The sequence below is a fragment of the Larimichthys crocea genome, chromosome VIII, assembly GCF_000972845.2.
Source record: "Larimichthys crocea isolate SSNF chromosome VIII, L_crocea_2.0, whole genome shotgun sequence".
Taxonomy (NCBI): domain Eukaryota; kingdom Metazoa; phylum Chordata; class Actinopteri; family Sciaenidae; genus Larimichthys; species Larimichthys crocea.
The window spans coordinates 18,210,044-18,231,306 of NC_040018.1; the positions used below are offsets into that span (position 1 = coordinate 18,210,044).

Consider the following 21,263-nt stretch of genomic DNA (forward strand, 5'->3'; position numbering starts at 1 on the left):
GGTCCCTGTTAAGGTGGAGGATTGTTGGCGAAGCTGATTTGAGTTTTCAGCGATTTTAAACATTTTCAAACACCATCAACTGATTTGTGATGATTCACAGCAGTATTGGAACATTATTTTTTACAGAATATATATATATATATATGATGCAGTATCACTGTGGAATCTGGATCTAACATCTATAACAATGTAACATCAAAGATATAAAAACAAAAATACTAAAACTCAAACATATTTACCGTTAGAGCTGAGTCCCACCCACATGGCATCATCCTCACTAATATCAGAGAGCCTGGCAGTCAGAGGTTGTGTGTCAAAGGGTGTCCCGTCCTCCTCAAGCCCATCCAGGAATAGACTCACACGTCTGTCATGGACCTGGAAATCAGCCAGTCCAGAATGAAAAAAAAAAAAAATTTAATAATAATAATAATAATAATAATAATAATAATAATACTTTTTTTATATTGCACCTTTCATAACATCAAATCCAGCTCAGTGATATAGAGCTGAATAGACATTAATTAATAACACAGGTATAAAGACAGATGACATAAGCAATAAACAGAAATAAAAGAAAGAGATAAATACAGAAATAAGAAGGATAATATTAGTAATAAAAACTGTTAATAATGGTACAATAATGGTAAAACTATCTACAGAAGTTGCTCATCTTACTTGTGATGGGAGTTTGTGTTTGCACATAGCAACAAAAGCTGCTTCACAATAATTTGAGCAAAACAGCTATAAATGACCTAAAGTTGATTTGGAACATTCTCAGCAAACAGAGAGCTATGAAGGTGCAAACTCTTTACTGTGCGTAGCTTTAAGCATTGAACAGTATATATTTTCTGTAGGATCAAAGGGAAAGTGTAATGAAAGTGTAGAGGCTACACTATGTCAACCGAAACAAAGTTTAAAAAACATTTTGAACCAAAAACCTTAGTTTCCCTTGTCAAAGTATTAACATTTGATTAGGATGAAGCATGTGTGATTATGTTCATCTGAAAACAAGAACAAGATAACATCTATGTAAACTTTGTGCCAGGTCTTGGGAGGAAAAAAACAAGCACAAGCTGATCAATAAATAAAGAAAGTATCACTGGATACCATTACCAGTCTCTGAGCACCACAGTGGATCCTACACACCTAAAAGGGAGTGACCTGAGGGGCAGATGCCACAGTAAAGGCCCAGCAGCAGGTTACTGCTGTAACACATGTCTCTGAGAGAGTAGCAGCTGCTCTGTGTGTGCATATGTGCATCTATCTACAAAAGTGTATGCACACACCATTGGTGTGTTTTTGCATATTTATGCACGTGTGTGTGTGTGTGTGTGTGTGTGTGTGTGTGTGTGTGTGTGTGTGTGTGTGTGTGTGTGTGTGTGTGTGTGTGTGTGTGTGTGTGAATTATACATACAGCTAATCTTCCAGCTCATTTCCCCCGTAGCAGAAAGAGCCTCAGGCTAAACTGCCTCAGTCGCAAATTAGCTTTCTGTTTGACCAAAATCTCCTCTCCACTCCTTTCCTCTCTCCTTTCCCGATCTACTGCATGAATATTAAAAACTGCACAGCAGACAACACCGTCAAAGCAGGAGCGGCTCCCTTTCACATCAAACCCAGGCAAAAAGAAAGATACTTCTATAAGAGGGGCTCTCCCCACCAAAAAAACTTTAATGTGCCCTGTCCTACTCTCTCCCTTTACCTCATCTCCAAATCCTGTGTTAGGGAAGCGCACTGTGGGACCACTGATAAACGTGACTCTCCCTGTCTTACTCGAGTCCCCTTCTCTCCGCCTCTCTCCTGCTCTGGTCCTCCTTGCTTCGTCCTTTCTCCTCCTTACGAGGTCATTTGATTCCTTCACCTTTTTTTCTGTTTTTGAGTTCCCTCACCTCCTTTTCATTTGCTCTCTCCCTATTTTTCATAACCATCTTTACTTTCTCCTCCCTATCAGCAGACAACTTCTCCCTCTCATCTCACTTCCTGTCTCTTTCCCTCATGTTTATCGTGCCCTGTCGCTCTCAGTTGTTGTCAGCTCTTTAGGGAAGTTGAAAAGGTGTGAGGAGGGAAATAAGTCCAAGTCAAAAAACGCCTTTAGGGGATGAAGGCAGGCCCAGACAAGTGTCTGCCTCTCAGAGGATAGTTAAGACGCCCAGACAGACACTTTCATGATGGCTGATTGAAGACTGGCAAGCGCATGAGAGCAGGAGAGAGAGCGCAGGAGAGAAAAAGAGTAAAAAAAGGAAAGAGAAAAAAAGAGACAGGAGGGAGAAAAAGAAAAGTCAGAGAGCGGGTGTAAGAGAGGGAGCTAGAAGAAGGGCCTTCTTTAGGAATCTCTAAGCCAGAGCTGTGTGGCTCTTGGAGAGATGTGAGGCAGTTGTCAGGCCTGATGTAAATGAATCCTGAAGTGCTTCATCCTCCTTAGCCGCCACGCGCCCTTTTGAAACACAGCCAACTCCCCTTTGTTAGCTTTCACAAACACTTTCCCTCTGTTTTCCCCTTACCCCATCCATCTGTATTTTTACCTCCGCCTTTCCTCCATCACTCTTTGTCCAGTGTAACTTCAGAGTTCTTTAGGAACGGAGGAAAACAAGAGGAAAAGGAGAATTCTTTAGTGTTGATAACTAGTCTCATTTGGACTGTATCCACTAAGTCCAGAGGAAAGGAAATGACTACTTTAAGCTATCCTCTTCCCTTTATAGAGGAAATCTGCATTCTGCAGGGGCTTTTAACTAAAGCGCTATTACAGTGGTATCACTTCATGCAATACAAGTACTTGGCCCACAAGTACTGATCACTAAATGTAGTTTATTATGTTCACACAATTAATAATTATTATATTTTTACATGCCAGATAATCATGTTCAACCCAAAACAACAAGCTCTAGGTGATTTAGGGGGCTCCAGAGGGTGGACAGAAGTGCCCTTGAGCAAGGTATACCAAACCCCTAACTGCTCTCAGGGTGGAGCAGAGGCTGCCATTTATTCCTGTGTGGGGTTGTATTTTGGGTACAAATGCATGCAAAAACTTGAGTGAAAAAATAATTTACCCTCGAGGGATCAATAAAGTATCGTTTTTCGTGCATTTCATGGCTGCCATAGTTTCTCCGTCATACTAGGAAGGAGAGGGTGAACACTAGATGCCACTAAATCCCACATACAGATCCTTGAATAATTTTGATTACAGTTTCTAAAATATAACATCTTTATATATACACGTTTTTCTATAATAATGAAAACTTTACCTACAAGAGTAATTAGATACACACAAGTTTCATGATTACTGTGGTATTTATTTTTCCTGTTTTGCTCTTTCCTGCAAACTTAAACTCTCTGTCACATTAAGACTGAAGGTGAAACTGGAAGGAGAGATGGGTTCAGCGGGATTCAATCCTTGGCCAGCTGCGATACTGAATCTAACCTCTGCACCATCTGTGGTCTCTGCCACCATTCATGACTCCATTAGTGCCTGGCCTAGTTGCCGAGAGTTTTCTCCTGCAACATTCTTGTAAAGCCACAACACATCAACTCAATAGACACCTTCAATTCAATTCAACTTCTGCAATGATTTTATGACTTCTGTTGTTCTGTGATCAAACTGATGGTTGTAAAAAAATGTCCATGTACTGTATCATCATCTATAGTGAAGGCTACAAGTGTTTTACCTGACCACCAAATGAAATGTACCATAACATTTTTTATATCTCTTCTTCTGAGGGATTATTATTATCCTTTCCTTATTAAACAATTTCCTGTAACTGTGTTCCTAAAGGTTTCTCTGCTCTTTCAAGCACCTTTTTCCCGTGCAAAACTCACCCCACTGGCAATGTTACCACCTAAGCCTCTCTAAAAGCCCAGGGAAACCCTGAGTAGGAAAGCTTTTAGTGATCTGTAGACTGGCATTTTGACTAAAGCTCTTCTCGATTTTCACACTCCTGCCAAGCTATGGCTCAGTACACAGTGTGGACAGCAGTGTTTGCTTCGAAACTCACTTAGTAGCTATAGGCCACAAAAGTAAGAGACAATAGAAATATTAACTTTGCTGTACAAAAATATTTTACCAATAATACATTGGTAAGAAACCACAATATAGAGGTTTATAGAACCTTTGTAAACAGCATTGAACAAAACTGTCTGCAGACTAAAAAAAAAAGAAAAGAACAAAAAAAAGAAAAGCTTGCTTTGAGTGGATTGTGGATTAGACACCCACATGGTAAAATTCTGCATTATGTACAACTGACAGATTTCTTTCGTATATGTCACCTGTTTAATCACATTTTTTTGTTTGAATGGTAAAATGTGAGATAGTTTGTACATAAAAGATGTAGATAGCCAACAGTTATCAAGATATTAAGATTTGTTAAAATCTCAGCAATTTAAGCAAACATATAACTTTCATATACTCATGTGCCTGTAAGCTGTTCCTACTGAATATCATTTGTTGTCATAATCAAAATGTAGGGGCATTTTAAATAGACAGCTGTCATACTGCAGCTGCAGATGAAAGCTTTTCAACTCATCAGTGAAGGAGAGTTTAGCACAGCACAAAGATTTACCTAAAAAAGGGGTTATCCAAACATCTGACAGACCACAAACAGCATTCATTTAAAGATAACGTTTTATTTACATGTGAAGAAAAGCTATTTTGACAGCTTGAGGTCAAAGTAGATGACAGGAACCTTAAGTATGCCTAATACTAGAAACCAATTCTAGATACATATTTCACTGCTGTCTGATTAGTCTACTAAGGGCTAAACCATTGCAAGGCTCTATGGAAGAGCTCAGAGAGCTCATATATTTCCCACTTTCACTCACTCCTTCTGATCAGTACGGAAGCGCATTGCTGCCACCCTCCCAAAAATAATTTGGCTCAGTATCACGTAATCACGTGAAAAGTTTCACGTTATAATGTGATATTTATCACGTTATAACGTGAAAGTATCACGTTATTTCGAGATATGAAGTTATCACGTTATAACGTGAAAGTATCAAGTTATTTCATGATATGGTGATATTTTCACGTTATAATGTGAAAACATCAAGTATGGTTTCACTTGAGATCAGATCAATAAGAAACGATGCAACCTCAAGAGGGTCATGTTTCAACTTTTTCAAACTTTTTATGTAATTACGTGATACTGTGCCAAATTATTTTTTGGAGCGTAGCAGCAATGCGCTTCCGTAGATCAGCTCCTCTGCTCCTTTCTAATTATATTTTTATAGAACAGTTTCATCTCTTATACACATAAATAGTGTTTCAAACATCTGCTGTCGTCTCAACTTCTTTATCTCTTCTTCTCACATCCTCTATGCCCCTTGTTTGTTTCCCCTTTAATCTTTTTTTGGTTAGTTTCCCACCTTTTCTGTCTACTCTGTACATACAGTACAGCACTTACTGCATCTCTGTCCATCTTGAAAAAGGGGTCCTTCCCCTGCTGCTTTTCTAGAGGTTACTCCAGTTTTTGTACTGTGAAAGACTTTTTTCATGTATTTTTTTCTTATAAAAAATAAAAGCTGGGGCGCCGGTTAGCTCAGTAGGTAGAATGTGCACCCCATGTACAGAGGCTCAGTCCTCACTGCAGCATCCCAGGGTTCAAATCACACCAAAAAAATATCTTTAAAAAGTGAATATCTACAGAGAGTGTGTTTTATGTTATCCAAATTGTAAAGGTCTCTCTGGACACCTTGTAGATTTGGGCTATATCCATACAATTAACTCAACTTTTCATCATCGTCTCATCCATTTTCACCTCTAAAATCCTATATTTTAAGTTCCTGTTTTGCAACTTTCTATTCTCCAACTGTCCTTTTAAACTCTGCTCAACTATGTTTTCTTTTCTTTTCTCAGCACTTCAACTCTCTTGTTGCTCCTCTCATGCTTGTCTGCTCTTCCTCACCTATCTTTTCCTCTCCTTTTAACCTCCTCTAATCCCTGACTACCCGTCTCTGCCCCCATACATCCCAGCTTTACCAAACTCTCTCCACACAACTGCTCTCCTCCGGATGTGTTGCCCTGTGACTGACATGCCACTCACTGATAACACACCTCATTCCACAGCCAGTGAAGCTGTCACTGGGGGAGGGTCAGAAAAGCATTGAGACAGGAAGAAAGAAAGAGAAAGTAAGAGAGACATGATGAAGGGAGGTTGGAGTTTTGTGAATTTTGTAAATGAGGGAAGTGGCCAGATGGACACAGCAAGAGATATTCCGTAAAGTAAAAATAGCAAAGTAGAAGTGACGTGGCAAAAGGGTTCTTGATATAGTCGTTTGAATAAGGAAGAATTAAATAGGAAGAAAGGGGGAGTTAATGAATTGTTACTCCACACAAAAATACCATTTAAAAAGAAGATATACTTTATTTATACCTTGAAGGGATATTCTTTTTTCACTCAAGTTTTTACATACATAGGCCCGAAATACAACCACACATACACAAAGGCCTCATAGACATGCTTATGTGGAGAGATGGTGGAGTGAGGAGCAGCCCTGGGTTAGGTACGTTGCTCAAGGCACCTTAATAACAAGTCAGTGTTATTAAAAACAATTTTGGTTTTGATCGCGTTGAGACATATCAAAACCAAAATTTATGTTAGTTCAAGTAATATCTAGGTCCTGTCAAAACTGGGTAGAGTGTGATGTGGAAATACTTTGAATAAAAACACCATGTAAAAGTTGGGACACTGAGTTGAAGCGAACCTGGGACAGGACAACAAAGGTAGATAGGTGGTAAAGAAAAGATGAAATGGTGCAAAATGGTGTTTGTACATTCATATTGTGGATGTCAAAAGCAACACTAGATTTCCATTACCACTGGTGCAATTGAAATCTGCAACAAACTTTCAACTGGAATACGATCATCTAAACCTAAGACGACATTCCTGTCCTGCACATGCAAAGTGAGTAATATGACTTTTTGCATCTCCAGCTCTCCACGTTTGCATCTCAAGGCATACTGACCCTTTCTTCCCTCTTTCCCCCTATCCTGTTATCCCTCTCTCTCCCCTTGTTATCCATCCAAGCCCCACCCTCTCCTTAGTCCTCTCTCCCCCCTCTATACTTGCCCTTACCCACTATGAACTGTTAGCGGCTCTGATGTACAGCCAATATTCTCTCTATCATATTAGCACGGCTGCAGTGTGTCAAGGAAGTGATAGGAGGAGGAGGAGAGGAGGAAAAGGAATAGAGAGAGAGGGAGAGAGAGGATGGAGGGGAGACACATTTGTTCTACTCATCTCAGCGCTAAAAGATACAATTACCTCTCACAGCATATTATCCATGTTTTATACCAGCCCAGGGCCCCATGCCTTTGCCTTGCCGCGCTCACTCCATGTAAGGCCCATATTTTAACACTAGCTATGACAGTTTATTTAAGAAAAGAAAATTGTCCCCAGGGAGATGGAGAGGGAGAGGGAGAGTGTGTGTGTAAGGAAAATGAAAGGGAAAGAGGGAAGGACAAAGAAGGTGGAGGGGGAGAGACTGTGAAAAGGGGGAGGGAATGAGAGATAGATGAGGCAGGGAGAGAGAGAGACAGGGAGAAAGAGAAAATCATCTTCAAGAAAAAAAAAGCAGAGACAAAAGATAAAGAGAGAAAAAGAGAGAGAAGGGACATATATAAGATGACACACCAACCTTTTAATAAAGACCATAAGTCTCTAAGACTTTTTCTTTCCGAGCAGAAAGCAAGGAGTGCTCCCATTCAACAAAACCAAGACTAACATGAGAGCATAAAAGGAAGGAGGAGCACATACAGTATCACACAGTAAGAGCAGACACATGCAGAAATAATTAAATTAAATCTTATTTATATAGCACCATATCATATCAAATAGGATTTAGTAACATGGCTTAGATGCACCAGGTAGACTTCTGCTACACAACGGGTCCTGAGTATCAGGTTGTTTCCAGCTCTAGTCAAGTTCAAGTCTGGTTATTTTCAATTCATGAAGAAATTTCTCTTTTACTGAGGATGTACCGATCCAACGCTTTCTCTCCCACTTCTGATTGTAACACCTTAATTTTTTGTATCTGTGGATAATGATAATAATACCATTGCACTTCTTTCTTTTTCCCCCCACCCGTGATATCATTAAATGTCACAGTGTGGAAGTCACTGGAAATTCTTTATTATATTATAACGTGACTGAATTAATGTAACTGTTGCCAGAAAAAAAATGTTATTAATAATGACAAAATGAAACTGTCTAGTGGACTAGAGTAGATATAGGTGGATCATATGAGTGAATCCTTACGTCTGTTCCAACAGTCTGCATCCAAATATGTAATATGTTGTAAGCAGATAAACAGTAAATGCCCAGTAGGAAGACAGAATAAAACAAAGGAGAATTATCAGTTTGTATGTCAGGTTGGTTTCGGGTCAGTACCAGTCAGGTTCAGTCAAGGCTGGTATTAAAGTCATAGGTACAAGTCAGGTTCATCTATCTACCTCCAGGCAGGAACATTAGTTTAATATCCATCTTCTTTATAATATTCTGGTTATTTTTTTTAAAGTTTCTTAGGGTTACTAACCTATGCCATACACCTCCTACTTAAGCATGGAAATTTCTACAAAGGGAAGGTTAACATAACATATGCTCTTTGGTGGATCCTTTTATCCAAAGCACCTTGCAGCACCCTTGCTGCATACATTTTTAGCGCTCATATCTCACAGCTCCAGTGGGAATGAAACCCGTAACCCTGGCCGTGTTAGTGCCTTGCTCTCACTATCGAGCTGGACCAGACTGCACACTGGCATGAAACGCTGATGTAAAATAAATAAATTTAAAGAGAGAAAATCTCAAACCCCACCACACGTACACACACCTTTCTCTCCCCCTCTCTCACTATGTAATTGATGCCAGTCTCGTGCCCTTTCGCCTCCTGTGCCAGCAGGCAGAGGGCTACCGTAGAGGTGTCCGCTTCACCCCTACATAACAACCTTGCCTCACCTTCACACACATGCACACAATCAGACATACACACACATAAATATACTTGTATTTAGTGCACAGGCATGCACGCAAGCACACACGTACAGCCTACAGAAACATGCACAAAAAGTGCCTCCGTGCATGGTGTGTGCACATGCATTGACATAGACACATTCACTTTCAGTCTGTCTCACAATCTGTCTCTGTCACTCCAGGTGGGACAGAGAGAAAAGCATGGGGGTAAGTATATGAGACGGTGTACAGTGAGTCTTCATGTGTGTTTGTCACAATTTTGCCTTTCCTATTAAGCTCAGCTTCGGCTAATGCATATGACATCAGTCATTTGCATAATAAATATCCCTTTCCTGATTCTACTTTAAATTTCAATGTGACTTTATTTTCTTACAGTAAATACTTACACACACCTTATAGTTATTTTACATTCATTGAGCATCCTGCCACAGCAGAAGTACACCAACAATCCTCTACCACTCAGTACCTAAGCATAACACATCTGACCACTCAGGATTACTGGTCACAGGTAAATGTGTGATCTTCAACTTAAGACCATGGTCCACAGCTGTAGTTCTACTTACATTTCTGCAAAATAATCAGAAGTCTCAAATTGATGTAACAACCTCAAGTTCAACTGTCTTGCCTATGGAGACAAGTGGAAACTTATGGCTGAGAAGGCAAGTCATTGCCTGTGTATATGTTTATATATACTATAGGTACTGGTAAATGTAATTAATTCTGTTGCAGTGTCAAACCCATGCTAAGGTACAGCTCGAGGTAGATAAGAAGGGTTCAATAATCAGACAATATGTGTTGAGCAGAAAAAGAGGAAAAGAGTTGAGGAAGAAGTAAGGAAGAGGAAGAGAAAGCAGAGTCTGCAGGAGATACAGACAAAGGACAAAGAAGAGGAATGTGGAATGAAAGATGGAGAAAGAAAGACAAAACTAGTCTTAAGCAATGATGCATTTGCACATGCATCTATGCAAGAGAGAAAGAGAGATGGAAAGACTGTGGTGGTATCAGATCAGTCAGTGCAAATTAGTCTCCTTCTGCTAAGACCAGACCAGTCTTTCTACAGACACACACACAGACCAGAGTCTTCCAGAGTAATTGTGCGTGAAAACATTCATTAGGGTTATTATGGCATTCAGTAGAAGTTTCAGCAGCCAAACTGTCTAAGAGCAGAGTAGTGAAGCAGACAAGCTGTCAGGGTCTAGAGAACAAATGTAGATTAGATAGTAGTTCACTCCCTGCAATAAATACAAAGACGTGTGTGTGTGTGTCACTTTGTAATCTTCACTTAACCTCAACTCACTATGACAATTCTGTTTCTCCTCTTTTTCTCTGTCCTGAGCAACAGGTAAGAAGCAAACCATTACTCTGTGTATGTGTATGTGACAGAACGTACATCACTATTGTGTTAAACAGAGAATGAGTGTGTTAAACATTCATGCTGCTGTGTTGGGTCGTGATGGGACCAGTGTGACTAGTTGTCCCTGCCACTGCCTCATCCGATAATGCTGATTTGCTCAGGCACTACCAGACGGACCCCTCTGGGGGTCCTCGAGGCACACAGTCAATCACTGGTACTCCAAAAGATAGTACTCCAAAGCTATTTAAATATTTAAAATAACTCTTTCTTTCTCGTCTTAACACCATTTCTGTCCCTTTTAATGTTGTTTTCATGTTTCTTCCCATTTCACTATAATAATACAACAGTTCAAAGTGGGATACTTCAAAATTAAGATCACACACAAGAGTTGACTTTTGAGAGAGGCATAAACTAACTCATTTGTAGTTTGTATGTACAAGGAGAACAGATTAGTACAGATTAGTAATACATTCTGCAGAAATATACAGGAAAGTGAGTCCCACAGTCAACTGAATCCATAACCATCACTTAACCACACTGAGCCACCTCCCTCACTTTCCCCATCTCTCCTCTCTCAGTCCCTCCCTCCCTCAGGCTACCTTTTCCTCCACTATTCACTACATCGTTACCATAATCAGATAAGACAACTACCTAGGGAGCACCAGCATCCCTACAGCACCTTGCTCCTGGCACTGTGTGTGTACATGTGTGCGTGTGTGTGTGTGTGTGAACTGCTCCTGGCGCTTGGAAACCCGTATTCCTTTTGACTGTCTTTTTTGTTGTTTTGATCTTTTCAAATGACAGATGACTGGTGTGTGTGTGTGTGTGTGAGGGAGGTGTGTGTGTGTGGACTGTGTGTGCAAGAAAGGTTTCTAAATTACCCAGCTCCTTCATAGGGTAATGTCTGTATTGTGGCTGACAAGTTTGCTACAAATTACCGCTGAACTGTGAGTGTGTATGAGCGAGAGAGCGGGTAGATAAGTGTGTGTGCATGCATGAGAATTGGAGTATGTGAACGTGTTTGAGTGTCAAGGATGATTATGTTATTCTTCTGAATCGTCAAAGCAGATCACATCACCATACTATTAAACAAAAGGCAGACTGATTCACAGAATAACGAAACAACACACACACACGAAAAGTTTCAAAACACCTTCAAGCCACCAACCACCAACGCAACACACTTTGAGGAAAATACCTACAAGCCTTACGCTTTTCCGTGCCTACATGGACATGTACAAAAGCCTGATCCCTACAGGGCATACACACATACTGTACACTTGCTAGCAATTGAGCCATCAGCAACACTACATTTAGCCAACAACACGTTGGACTGCCAAATTACTGTACCAGGCATCAACACCAATCAGCTAGCCAGTACTGTAACTAAACTGTCAAGTTAGATTTTGTAGCTAGGCACAATCATTTTCCTTTTAAGAAATGGTCATCATGTATAATTTCCTCATTTACCCCTCTAGCTTTGAATCGTGCTTGAAATCAAACTGCAGCTAATATACAGTATATTACATTAGCTATCCGCATTTTAGCTATTTTCAAGGCCAATGCAGATACTGATTATAAGTAATCAAGGGAACAGATTTACAGTAAAAAATAATAATAATAATGACTGATATATCTCGTTTGTTTAATCTAAATGCAGAGAAATGTTAAAAAAAAAAAAAAGTTGTGGTTTCACAGGGAACAACCTCTACCCATTGGCTATTGTGGGGGTAATGGCCAATGTTTCTGGACTTCCAGTGTAGCGGATATCTGGGCCAAGACTTCCTCGGTAGTCTGATTAGCAACTTGATACATGAGAATGATGTGAAATGTACATTTCCGCTTATCTCCGATATCTGCGTATGAATGCAGAAACCTTTTTAAAAAGCTAATGAAAATCTAAATTGTTGTCAGATGATAGCTGATGGGATTCCAAGATTACATTTCAGCCAATGTGCTCTGCCCCTTTTTGCTCTCCACACAGACTGTTGCAACCAAAGCCTGCTGAAATGTGACTGATCAATACTACTCGGACTAAAAAACGGAAACCAGACCACTTACAGTGCCAAAATCTTGGTCCCTCACTTGCAGATTCTGCATTCATAAGCGTATCTGTTTGTAGAGATTTAACAGGGAGGAATGTGTAACAAGCCAGGCCACCTTAACCCCAAGCCTTATTTTTTTGGTTTGTTTCATTTTTGTATCATTTAAGATATGGATTTTATTAATTCATGATTTAAAATGTCATCACTGTTAAAATGTGTTGCAGGCTAAATGTAAAAAAAAAGCTTACAAGCAAAAGGTTAAAAGATTACGCAGATTAAAAGTAGACAAATACATAAGTTACAGACACTTATACAGTAGTGATAAGGCTTGTCATGGTGACCATGTTTTCTCTCCTACAAGCCCAGGTGTTATTCAGATGCTGAAAGAGAAAGATTGTCCAATGGAGTAATCTGTAAAATGATACTCTTCAGCGGACCAGAAAAACACACACACACACACACACACACACACACACACACACACAGATTCATTTGGGGCCTCAAGACTCTCTCCACTTCACTTGCTGCCATTTTAAAATGATCACAGCTAATGAAAGCCTCTTTTTGTTCACGACTGCCTTGTATGTCTAACTTCTGGTGCCTTCTAAAATTTCTAGTTGATGGAGGTCAACTGGTTGTGAAGAAATTAAAAAAAAAAAAAAAAAAACACCAAAGAAAGGAAATAAATATTAAATCTTTCACACATTTGCAATTTTCTATATATTTTTTTTTTCAGTTTTTCATTTCAAATCCAACTAAAATCTGAAAAGAAACACCAATTAAAAACATATCCAAGCATCACAATTAAATAACTTAACAGAATTAAAACTTCAAATGTCTGTGTTTAACGCACATGCACATTTTTTAAATGTTGTCTGTGTATGTGTGTCTGATGTTATGTGTGTGCCCCTGGCCCGAGCAGCTGTGCCAAAACAGATGTTTGCCAGTATAATTAACTACTGGCTCGAAGAAAGGATATGAACAGAGAATGAAAGAGAAACACAGACAGAGAAGAAGATAAAGAGACAGTAAAGAGACCACTGACAATCCTCATGCCATCAGGTAAACACAAACCTGATGCTGCTTCTAAGGTAGAATGATTCAATTTCATGCACACGTGACAAGCACACCGAGAGATGCACATAAACTCATAATTATGTGCCTCTCATAGCGACCGACTATGGCAACAGGAATCCTTGAGATTTGTTACCTGCAAAACAAGGTGTGTCCACCTCTTCGTTGTAATCCTCCCCTCTGTTCTGAAGCTGACCATCAGAGGAGTTTGACTGCTGGACTGACCATAGCGCAGGGTGACCGCCTGCTCAGACACTGTCACAGAAAACAATAACCGCTCCTCTGAGCTCTTCTCCAGCAGCATCCTAAGGGAAACAAAAACACACACACATATAAATAAAATAAGAGAATGATTTCAGCAGCAATAGATAGTCCAGATGGGCCTTTTTAATACTTGGCAGAGATAACTTGTTACAACTTAACTCAGAAAACAGAAGGGAGAGTGGACCCATGGAGTCGAGTGCCACTGCACGCAGTCTCTCATTCTGACATTTACACATGGAATATCAATATTTTACATGACTGCCAGCTTTCAGCTGCTACACTGGGTGCAGACACAGACACACACCCTCCGTGTGTCATATTAACCACCATCGCTGACATTTTATGGGAAATCATGGCTTTTATGAACCCAGAGCCGCATACCCCATAAATCACAGATAGATGTATGCATGAGAGAAAGACCATACGTATGTATGTCTCTGTGTGTATGTGTATGTGAGGAGAAACACGATAGACTGAAGATAATAAGTGCAACAAGAAATACAAGTTGTTATTTAGAACGACTACATCATTGTGGTTTACTGGATTGACTATGTTTTAACTTTTGATATATATGTAAGAATACTGATGTAATTCAAGGCTGTAACTGGCCATTATTGTCCTTTGATTGATTAATCATTTGGTCTATAAAATGTATTCAGTTTCCTATCATAGAAGACTAGGAAAACCAGCACATGAAGCTGGAACCAACAAGCTTTTTCCATCTCTATCCATAAATGTGGCAGTTTCATATGCTGTTAGGATAAGGTAAGGTGACAGTTGAGGTAATGTGAAAAAAAAACAACAACACAACAACGAATAAGGCTTGTAATTATGACATGCCGATGTAGGAAAGGTCAAATGCATGTAACCAATCTTAAATAATAATCATAATCAATTTCTATAAGTGAAGCCATGGTATAGTAAAAACTACAGTTTGTAAGAACAGGTGGCTTGCTCTGTTCATTGTTCAGACGAGGGTAGGGGGATGTGAAATCACAGAGAGAGGGAGAGACAAAAAGAGAGGGGTTGAGGAGAGATGGACAGAGGTGAGGATAGAGACCTCCTTTCATCTGGCTTCTTTGATGGCAGCCATGATCGTCTCTACAACAAAAGACTGATAGCCAACGACAGCAACAAAAAGAGAGAGGGAGAGAGGGAGAGAGAGAGAGAGGGGAGAGATATTACTTCCATTCAGATGCATTCAACTATACAGGTGTCATGTTCGGCAGACCAAGACAACAAGACTTGTCTGTCATCTGAATCCCCAGACAGACAACTTCACAAACAAAATCACAGCATGAACGTAAAGGAGTGATTTGATCTCCGTCTGATTCTTCTTCTCAGAGTTAAACTTTACTGACGGCAACATTTAAAAAGAACATCCAGTGAGTTACCAGAATCAGCTCTGCATGGAGTAGAGGCAGACAGGTGAAGTGAAGATAATGTTACTTGTGTTGACGACTCCTTAGCTTACTCTGAGTGCAATAATATGAATGTATGCATATGAGTATATAGATGATTAATTATAACTGCACTGCTTGGTGTAGTTTTATCACTACAGATAGCTTCAGTGAGGTTTTCAGAGAGGGCCCAAAGAGTTACACCTTAGGGATCCCCCACTTTCCAAATCCCACTTTTACCTGATCGGAACACACATGCTTGTCTAGCATTGATGTTTATCTGAGTACTTGCTTGTACTATCACCCACACTCACTCTCGTCCTGCGTCTGTCTGTTAACTGGCAACTTTCAGCGGAACAATGACAATGGTGGTGTTAACAATGGTACAAATTTGTCTGAAAGTTGCCAGTTAACAGGGTCACTCGTTAAACCAAAACACCAGTGAGCTGTGGCAAATTAGTATAATTAGCTATTAGCAAGCCTGAGTCTGAGTTTTCTGTTAAAAAACTGCCGGTGTTTCCAGTCTGGACTTCTAGAGCGAGTGAGGCAGAAGCTGCAGGACTTTCTTCTCAGATCTGATCATGGTATACATTTGTGCTTGTGATTCTGCAAATTGAGTGATAGCAGAGAGAGAATCATCCAATGTTTTAGACAGTACTTCTGCAGTGTCTCTTACTTTTCAGCCTAGCTGCTCTGGGACCCTTTTCTGTTTTTATAAAACTGACAAAGTGATGTGACGTCACATCCAGTTGCTTGCCATCCCCAGTGGTTGTCTTGTCCATACTGCAGTATTTCATTACTGTGGTTACAGCTACCTATTATTGGTCATGTTCATCTTTTCAGCACATTGTGCTATATGTGAATGTTGACAGACTTTGCTTCATGAAAGCCCAACAAAACCATAGCAGTGAATTCAAAATGTTTGTTTAATCTACCAGCATAAAATCATTTTTTGTCTGTTGTTCATCCCAGTCAAGCTCATATTAAAAGACACGTTTACTACATAATTTTATCAAGTAATTTAGCTAATCTGTTATTTAATTGTTCTAGTCTATAGTTAGAAGACAATAGCTACAATAAGTAGACCAATTTCACCCATCAAAGTGATTGAAGAGACTGTCTTGAAGACTTTTACTTTTATGTGAATAATGCTGTCTACAGAAGGAGCTGTGTGAAGTCTGATAAATGTCCTTATGTTATGTCACTTGAGTCAGACTAAAAATCTGAAAGAAATCTGGGGGTGTGGAGTTAACATTGCAGACCAAAATTTCTGACTGAACTGTTGACTGCAAAATACATTGTGGGTAATGTAGGCACCAAGTTTTGACAAGGAGAAAGAGTGCATGGAATAAAAAAAGATGATATCTCTGGTCCGATCGATGCATCGATTTTACTCTTTTAGCTACATTTCACTCAAACACTCAACCAGCAAATACAAACCAAGGCAACATCACATACAGTAAGTTTAGTCTATTTTTAGTTTCATGACAAAGCAACCCATGTTGTTCGAGCAATCTACTTTAAGTGTCGCTGTATGCTGGAGGAGATAGGGTTGCCAAGCAAAGCCAACTGATCTCTTTTTGAGTGTGCAAGTGCCTTGTGTGCATGTGTGTTTGAGTGTGTGTGATTGCAAGCTGATCTGAGCGTATGTAACTCTGCACCATCCGAGCCCTGCCTGAAACATACCAGCGCACTCTTATACGCTGTCGCTCACGCACGACACGTCTAAGCAGGACATGACAGCCAGTTGTTGGCTAACATTTCCTGATAATGATACTGACCTGACCAGACCTGACCTGGCTGCTCCGTTCTGCTTGTTGTGGGATCAGTATCAAAGGACTTTAACCATGTTTTTAATGTGTAAAAATCATATTAGATATCACATCAGAGCAAGCATTTGATTAAAGATCACAGCAGCAGTGTATTGCCAGCAGGGAGCTATATTTCATCGTGGCACAGGACCCTGTTCATCATTAACCATGACTCATACTTATTACACACAAATAAAACCAAGGATTTTAATATATACAGTTACACAAAACCATCTGGAAAGTTGTCCTGCTGGGAAAAGGGCAGGTACTTTAAAAAACATACAGGTCAGGTGAGCAATGAACCAATCTGCCTATCACTGTCTGTCATGGTCAAACTTTAATCAATCAGACCAACAAACCACATACTGTAGTCAAAAGCGAGTCAGGAGAAGAGCAAAAAAAGAGCAAGAAAATCCTTCCGCGCTGCTCTTTGCTCTTCTTTCAATAAAAAAAAAAATCTACACTAACCTCTTTAGCAACTGATACTGCTGTTTTTTGAGCTGTCACTGATTGATCACTGTAGCAAACACAAAGGCTTGAAACCTGGTATACTGATGATTTGGTGAACTTCTACAAGACGTCTACAGTCTTACAACGCTTTACCCGTAAACAAGTAGAGAAGAACTACAGTACTCCGAGAGGGAGAGGACATGGTCACAATAGAAAACTGTTCTCGGCATCAAACTGGAGCCAGTTCTTTTAATGTCACTGTGAAACAGATCTACAACAAATAAATACCATCTTTAAGAGTGTGAAATGTGTGTGTGAAATGAATACTTAAACAAAATAAAAAGGTCTAACTGAATAACACATTATTTCATTTCAAATATATATAATCTGTATCTTATTTTGTACCTGCCCACCAGCCGTCATTTCCTTATGCCTACCTCTACAGGCAGATGGTAATGTGGTCATCACCTGGTCTAACTACCTTATATCTCCAACTATGCAACTGACAGATTATTCATATTTCTTTGAAATTACAAAAATTAAACTCACATCTCTCCAGGAGAGCTTGGTTTTATCCACAATGCCAGGGTGAGGGAACCCAACGCTCCTAGATTCTGTGAAGGGGGAGAGACCAGACATCCATCCCGGACTGGCCGAAACAGCACGCTACTGGATCCACCTGAAACCCTTGGTGAACTGGTAGTGGTTCCAGTCTCTGTCTGAGTTCCAGGATGAGTGTCATCACTGTCTTCTGTTACACAGGTACCCCTGATGGCGTATAAATATGTCAGTATTTTCTCAAAGGTGGTGTGACCAAACTTATTTTACAAATTAAATCAAGGTTTTTTATTTTGCTGACCAAAAGGTCAGAAGTCATTATAAATGAAAAATAACTCTACTATGAATTTGATCCACCCACCTGTGTGCAGGCAGTAGCAATGGGGCATACGGGGGTGTGGAGGATCTATAGGAACATTCATGGACACAGAAGGCCTGAGAACAAGTCATCAGCTCAGACTGAGAGGACGGTGACTGACAGTAGCTGCTCCGCTCTGGAACCCCACAGGTAGAACGAGCCGGCGAAGTGGACACGGGTTTGAAGGCAGCAATGTTCTCCATTCGTGGGAAACGTCCCTAAGAATGAAAACAGTTTAAGAAGTGCTATCATTTTATTTAATCTGAGTCTCTTTGCACTTTTACTTCACTTTGTAGCTGCAGAGATTTAGGTAGAATAAACGCCCTGTCATGCCATATTTAGCAATTTGGAGCATGCAATTCAAAGTTCTATAAAATGGACACAGCCTACAAGTTATAGAATAGAGTGAAGATCTAGCATAGCCTATTTAGTCATGTATATAATACATTTTTAAATATATTAGGACAGGTATGTTCAATAAAAATATCAATAATTTTTTTAACAGAGTACATGTGGATATATTTGTTGTAAGGTCCTGGTATTGTGCATACTGGCTCGCTGTCACACTTACTGGGACACTTGAATAGAACAGAGCCATCATTAATGCAATTTCATGCATTAATGATGATGATTTTTATGCACTGACAAGTCAAAACATCTGCAGTGAAAAAAAGCCATTTTAGTCATTAAATCATTCATAAACACTACACTGTTTGTTAACGTGACTATTCCAGTCTTTGAATCTGAAATTACAATTGGCTCTTGAAAGCCACTCTTACCTGTGATGAAGCAGGTTTTGGACACAGGCTGAAGAGGAGGAGAGTGAACCAGAGAAAGATATGATGCCTCCTCATCCCTTTCATTGTGATTGTCCCGCTCGTCACTTCTCCTTCAGTAATGTTGTTCAGGTGAAATGGCCGAGGAAAAACAGGCCATCTTTTCCGTTCCCCCATCCTCTCCTCCCGTTGCTTGATTTCACCTGTCCAAGAGACATCTGTCCTGCTCTTGTGCCTTCCTTCCACACATTCCCTCCCACTTTTTAGGGTTTTTCTAACTTGCTTGTTACATTTATTCCTTAAGTTACACTGCTCCTCTCTCCTTCCTCTATTCATCCTCTCTCTGCTGAATCCTCTCACCCATGTTTGTCTCCTCCTTTTCACTATCCCTCCCTTTGCTCCTCTCTCGTCATCTCCCTGTTCAATCCTTCTCTGGCCCTTGACCCCACAAGGTTCTCGAGTTGGATTTTCGGAGGGGTCCAGCATGGTACGAGGTTCTACAATCTCGAACAGAGGTACTGGAACATTCCCGGAGTCACAGGGATGTTCAAGAACCTGGATTTCTTTCGGAAGCCTTCCAGCAGCACTTGAATAAGTGATGACTGTCATGGTTTCATGGTTCCAGGGTTACAGGGACATTTTTTACAGGCCAGTGCCCCTGGGGTGAGGCTACGAAGCTTAGCTCTCTGTTACACTGTCTCTGTCCCTCGCACACACACACCCACACTCACACACAAACCACAACCAAAGCCTTCACATGATAGGTAGGATTTCACAATCTAGGGAGGGAAAAGAGAGAAGGAGAGAAGGAAAGAGAGACGTGGTCAGACCAAAAATCCAACATGAGACAAATCTGAGGAGAGTGAAATGCCATGCAGGCTATTCCCTAGCCAAAGCCTACACTATCATGTACAGATTGATGGAGGCACAGCTCAACTGATACTGCTACATTGCTTTCCTCTTTTCTTCATTTTCCATTAAATTAAACATGCCCCCTTTTCGTCAGGTATCTGGCCTATAGGTATTTATCAAACTGAACGGGTTCTCACACAAGTTTGTTGGAAATTGAGGCTTAGGCCAAAAGCTCTCTTCATTACAATACTTATCAGCTTCAATTTCACATTTTTGACACACACAAAAAGAGGTCAGCAGTGCCGTCATCTCTAGTGTTGAATTACTTGGACCCTCTTGCATGCAGTGTCCGTCAGAAAACAGGAAAGCCCGCGGTGTATAGAATAACGGTGGGGGCTATACGCCGTACAAATGTGTAAATCTATGCAGATATCGTTAACATGCTAAAATATGTGGCAGCTTCTCGTGGGTTACCTGTCGCTGCGGACTCCCAGCACAAAGCTCTATCCCCATCACAAACGCAGCGTCAAGACACATTCAACTTGTTGCTCTGGCACGAAAACAAGCTACCTGTATTCCTGCACTCACACACACACACACACACACACACACACCTGTCTGTCAGCAGACACGGCTCCTGTTGAAAAAAATAGTCCTTCCCAAACATGACTTGAGTTATTTTGTCCGTCGTCCCAGCACCCGGCACTTCGACAGATTAAAAACAAAACTGTATGACAGCACAACTGAACTTGACAAAGCTTTTTTTTGTTGTTGTTGTTGTTGTTGTTGTTGTCTTACCTCTCTCATTCAGAACATGCTGCACGCAGCGCTAAGGAGATTACCGCGAGACGCCATCTGGCCAGCAGCGCTCGAGGCGGCAGGATATTGGGTACAAAGTAACGGATGGTGATGTAACGTTACACTGTTGAGAACCAAGTAACGGAAACTTGAGAGCCCTGGAGGTGGCTTGAGGACAAACAGTGCGACATATCCGTTTTGTATCTATTATGGAAAAAAGAAAAGATGCATGCATTCATATGCGACTTAAACAGTCTAATTACCCTCCTGCCTGCCTGGCTGGTAGTAATGCTTCACCCCCCTGCACCACCACCACCATCACCTACGTGTGTCTGTGTTTGAGACAAGTGGCTCTCACAGGGAACAGGAACGCTACTGCCGTCGCTAGGCAACCGTGATCCTCTCCGGCCACTCAAAGTGTGGGTAGTAGAAAATCATTAGATGGACTGATCTGTCAAATTTGCTTATTTTACTGAAAAACTACATCACCGTTTTAGAGTTTAATGCATTATGGAAGAACAGAATGAAACAAAAATACATGGAAAAGATGATTAATTCATTGGGATCAT

The 21,263-nt window shown here is 40.4% G+C and overlaps 1 protein-coding gene across 1 annotated transcript in view; it reads right to left on the reverse strand.

Annotated features, from left to right (window-relative positions):
• Positions 1 to 21,031, reverse strand: part of ush2a (Usher syndrome 2A (autosomal recessive, mild)) — a 195,514-nt gene extending 174,483 nt beyond the window's left edge. The window contains exons 1-8 of the mRNA XM_027281636.1: positions 20,958 to 21,031; positions 20,695 to 20,862; positions 20,371 to 20,601; positions 19,048 to 19,823; positions 18,272 to 18,486; positions 17,902 to 18,120; positions 13,564 to 13,732; positions 240 to 375 (exon numbers count right to left, since the gene is read on the reverse strand). Coding sequence (XP_027137437.1) covers positions 240 to 375; positions 13,564 to 13,732; positions 17,902 to 18,120; positions 18,272 to 18,486; positions 19,048 to 19,653 — 1,345 coding nt within the window. The 5' untranslated portion in view covers positions 19,654 to 19,823; positions 20,371 to 20,601; positions 20,695 to 20,862; positions 20,958 to 21,031. The remainder of the gene's footprint in view (positions 1 to 239; positions 376 to 13,563; positions 13,733 to 17,901; positions 18,121 to 18,271; positions 18,487 to 19,047; positions 19,824 to 20,370; positions 20,602 to 20,694; positions 20,863 to 20,957) is intronic.
• Positions 21,032 to 21,263: the final 232 nt, after the last annotated feature.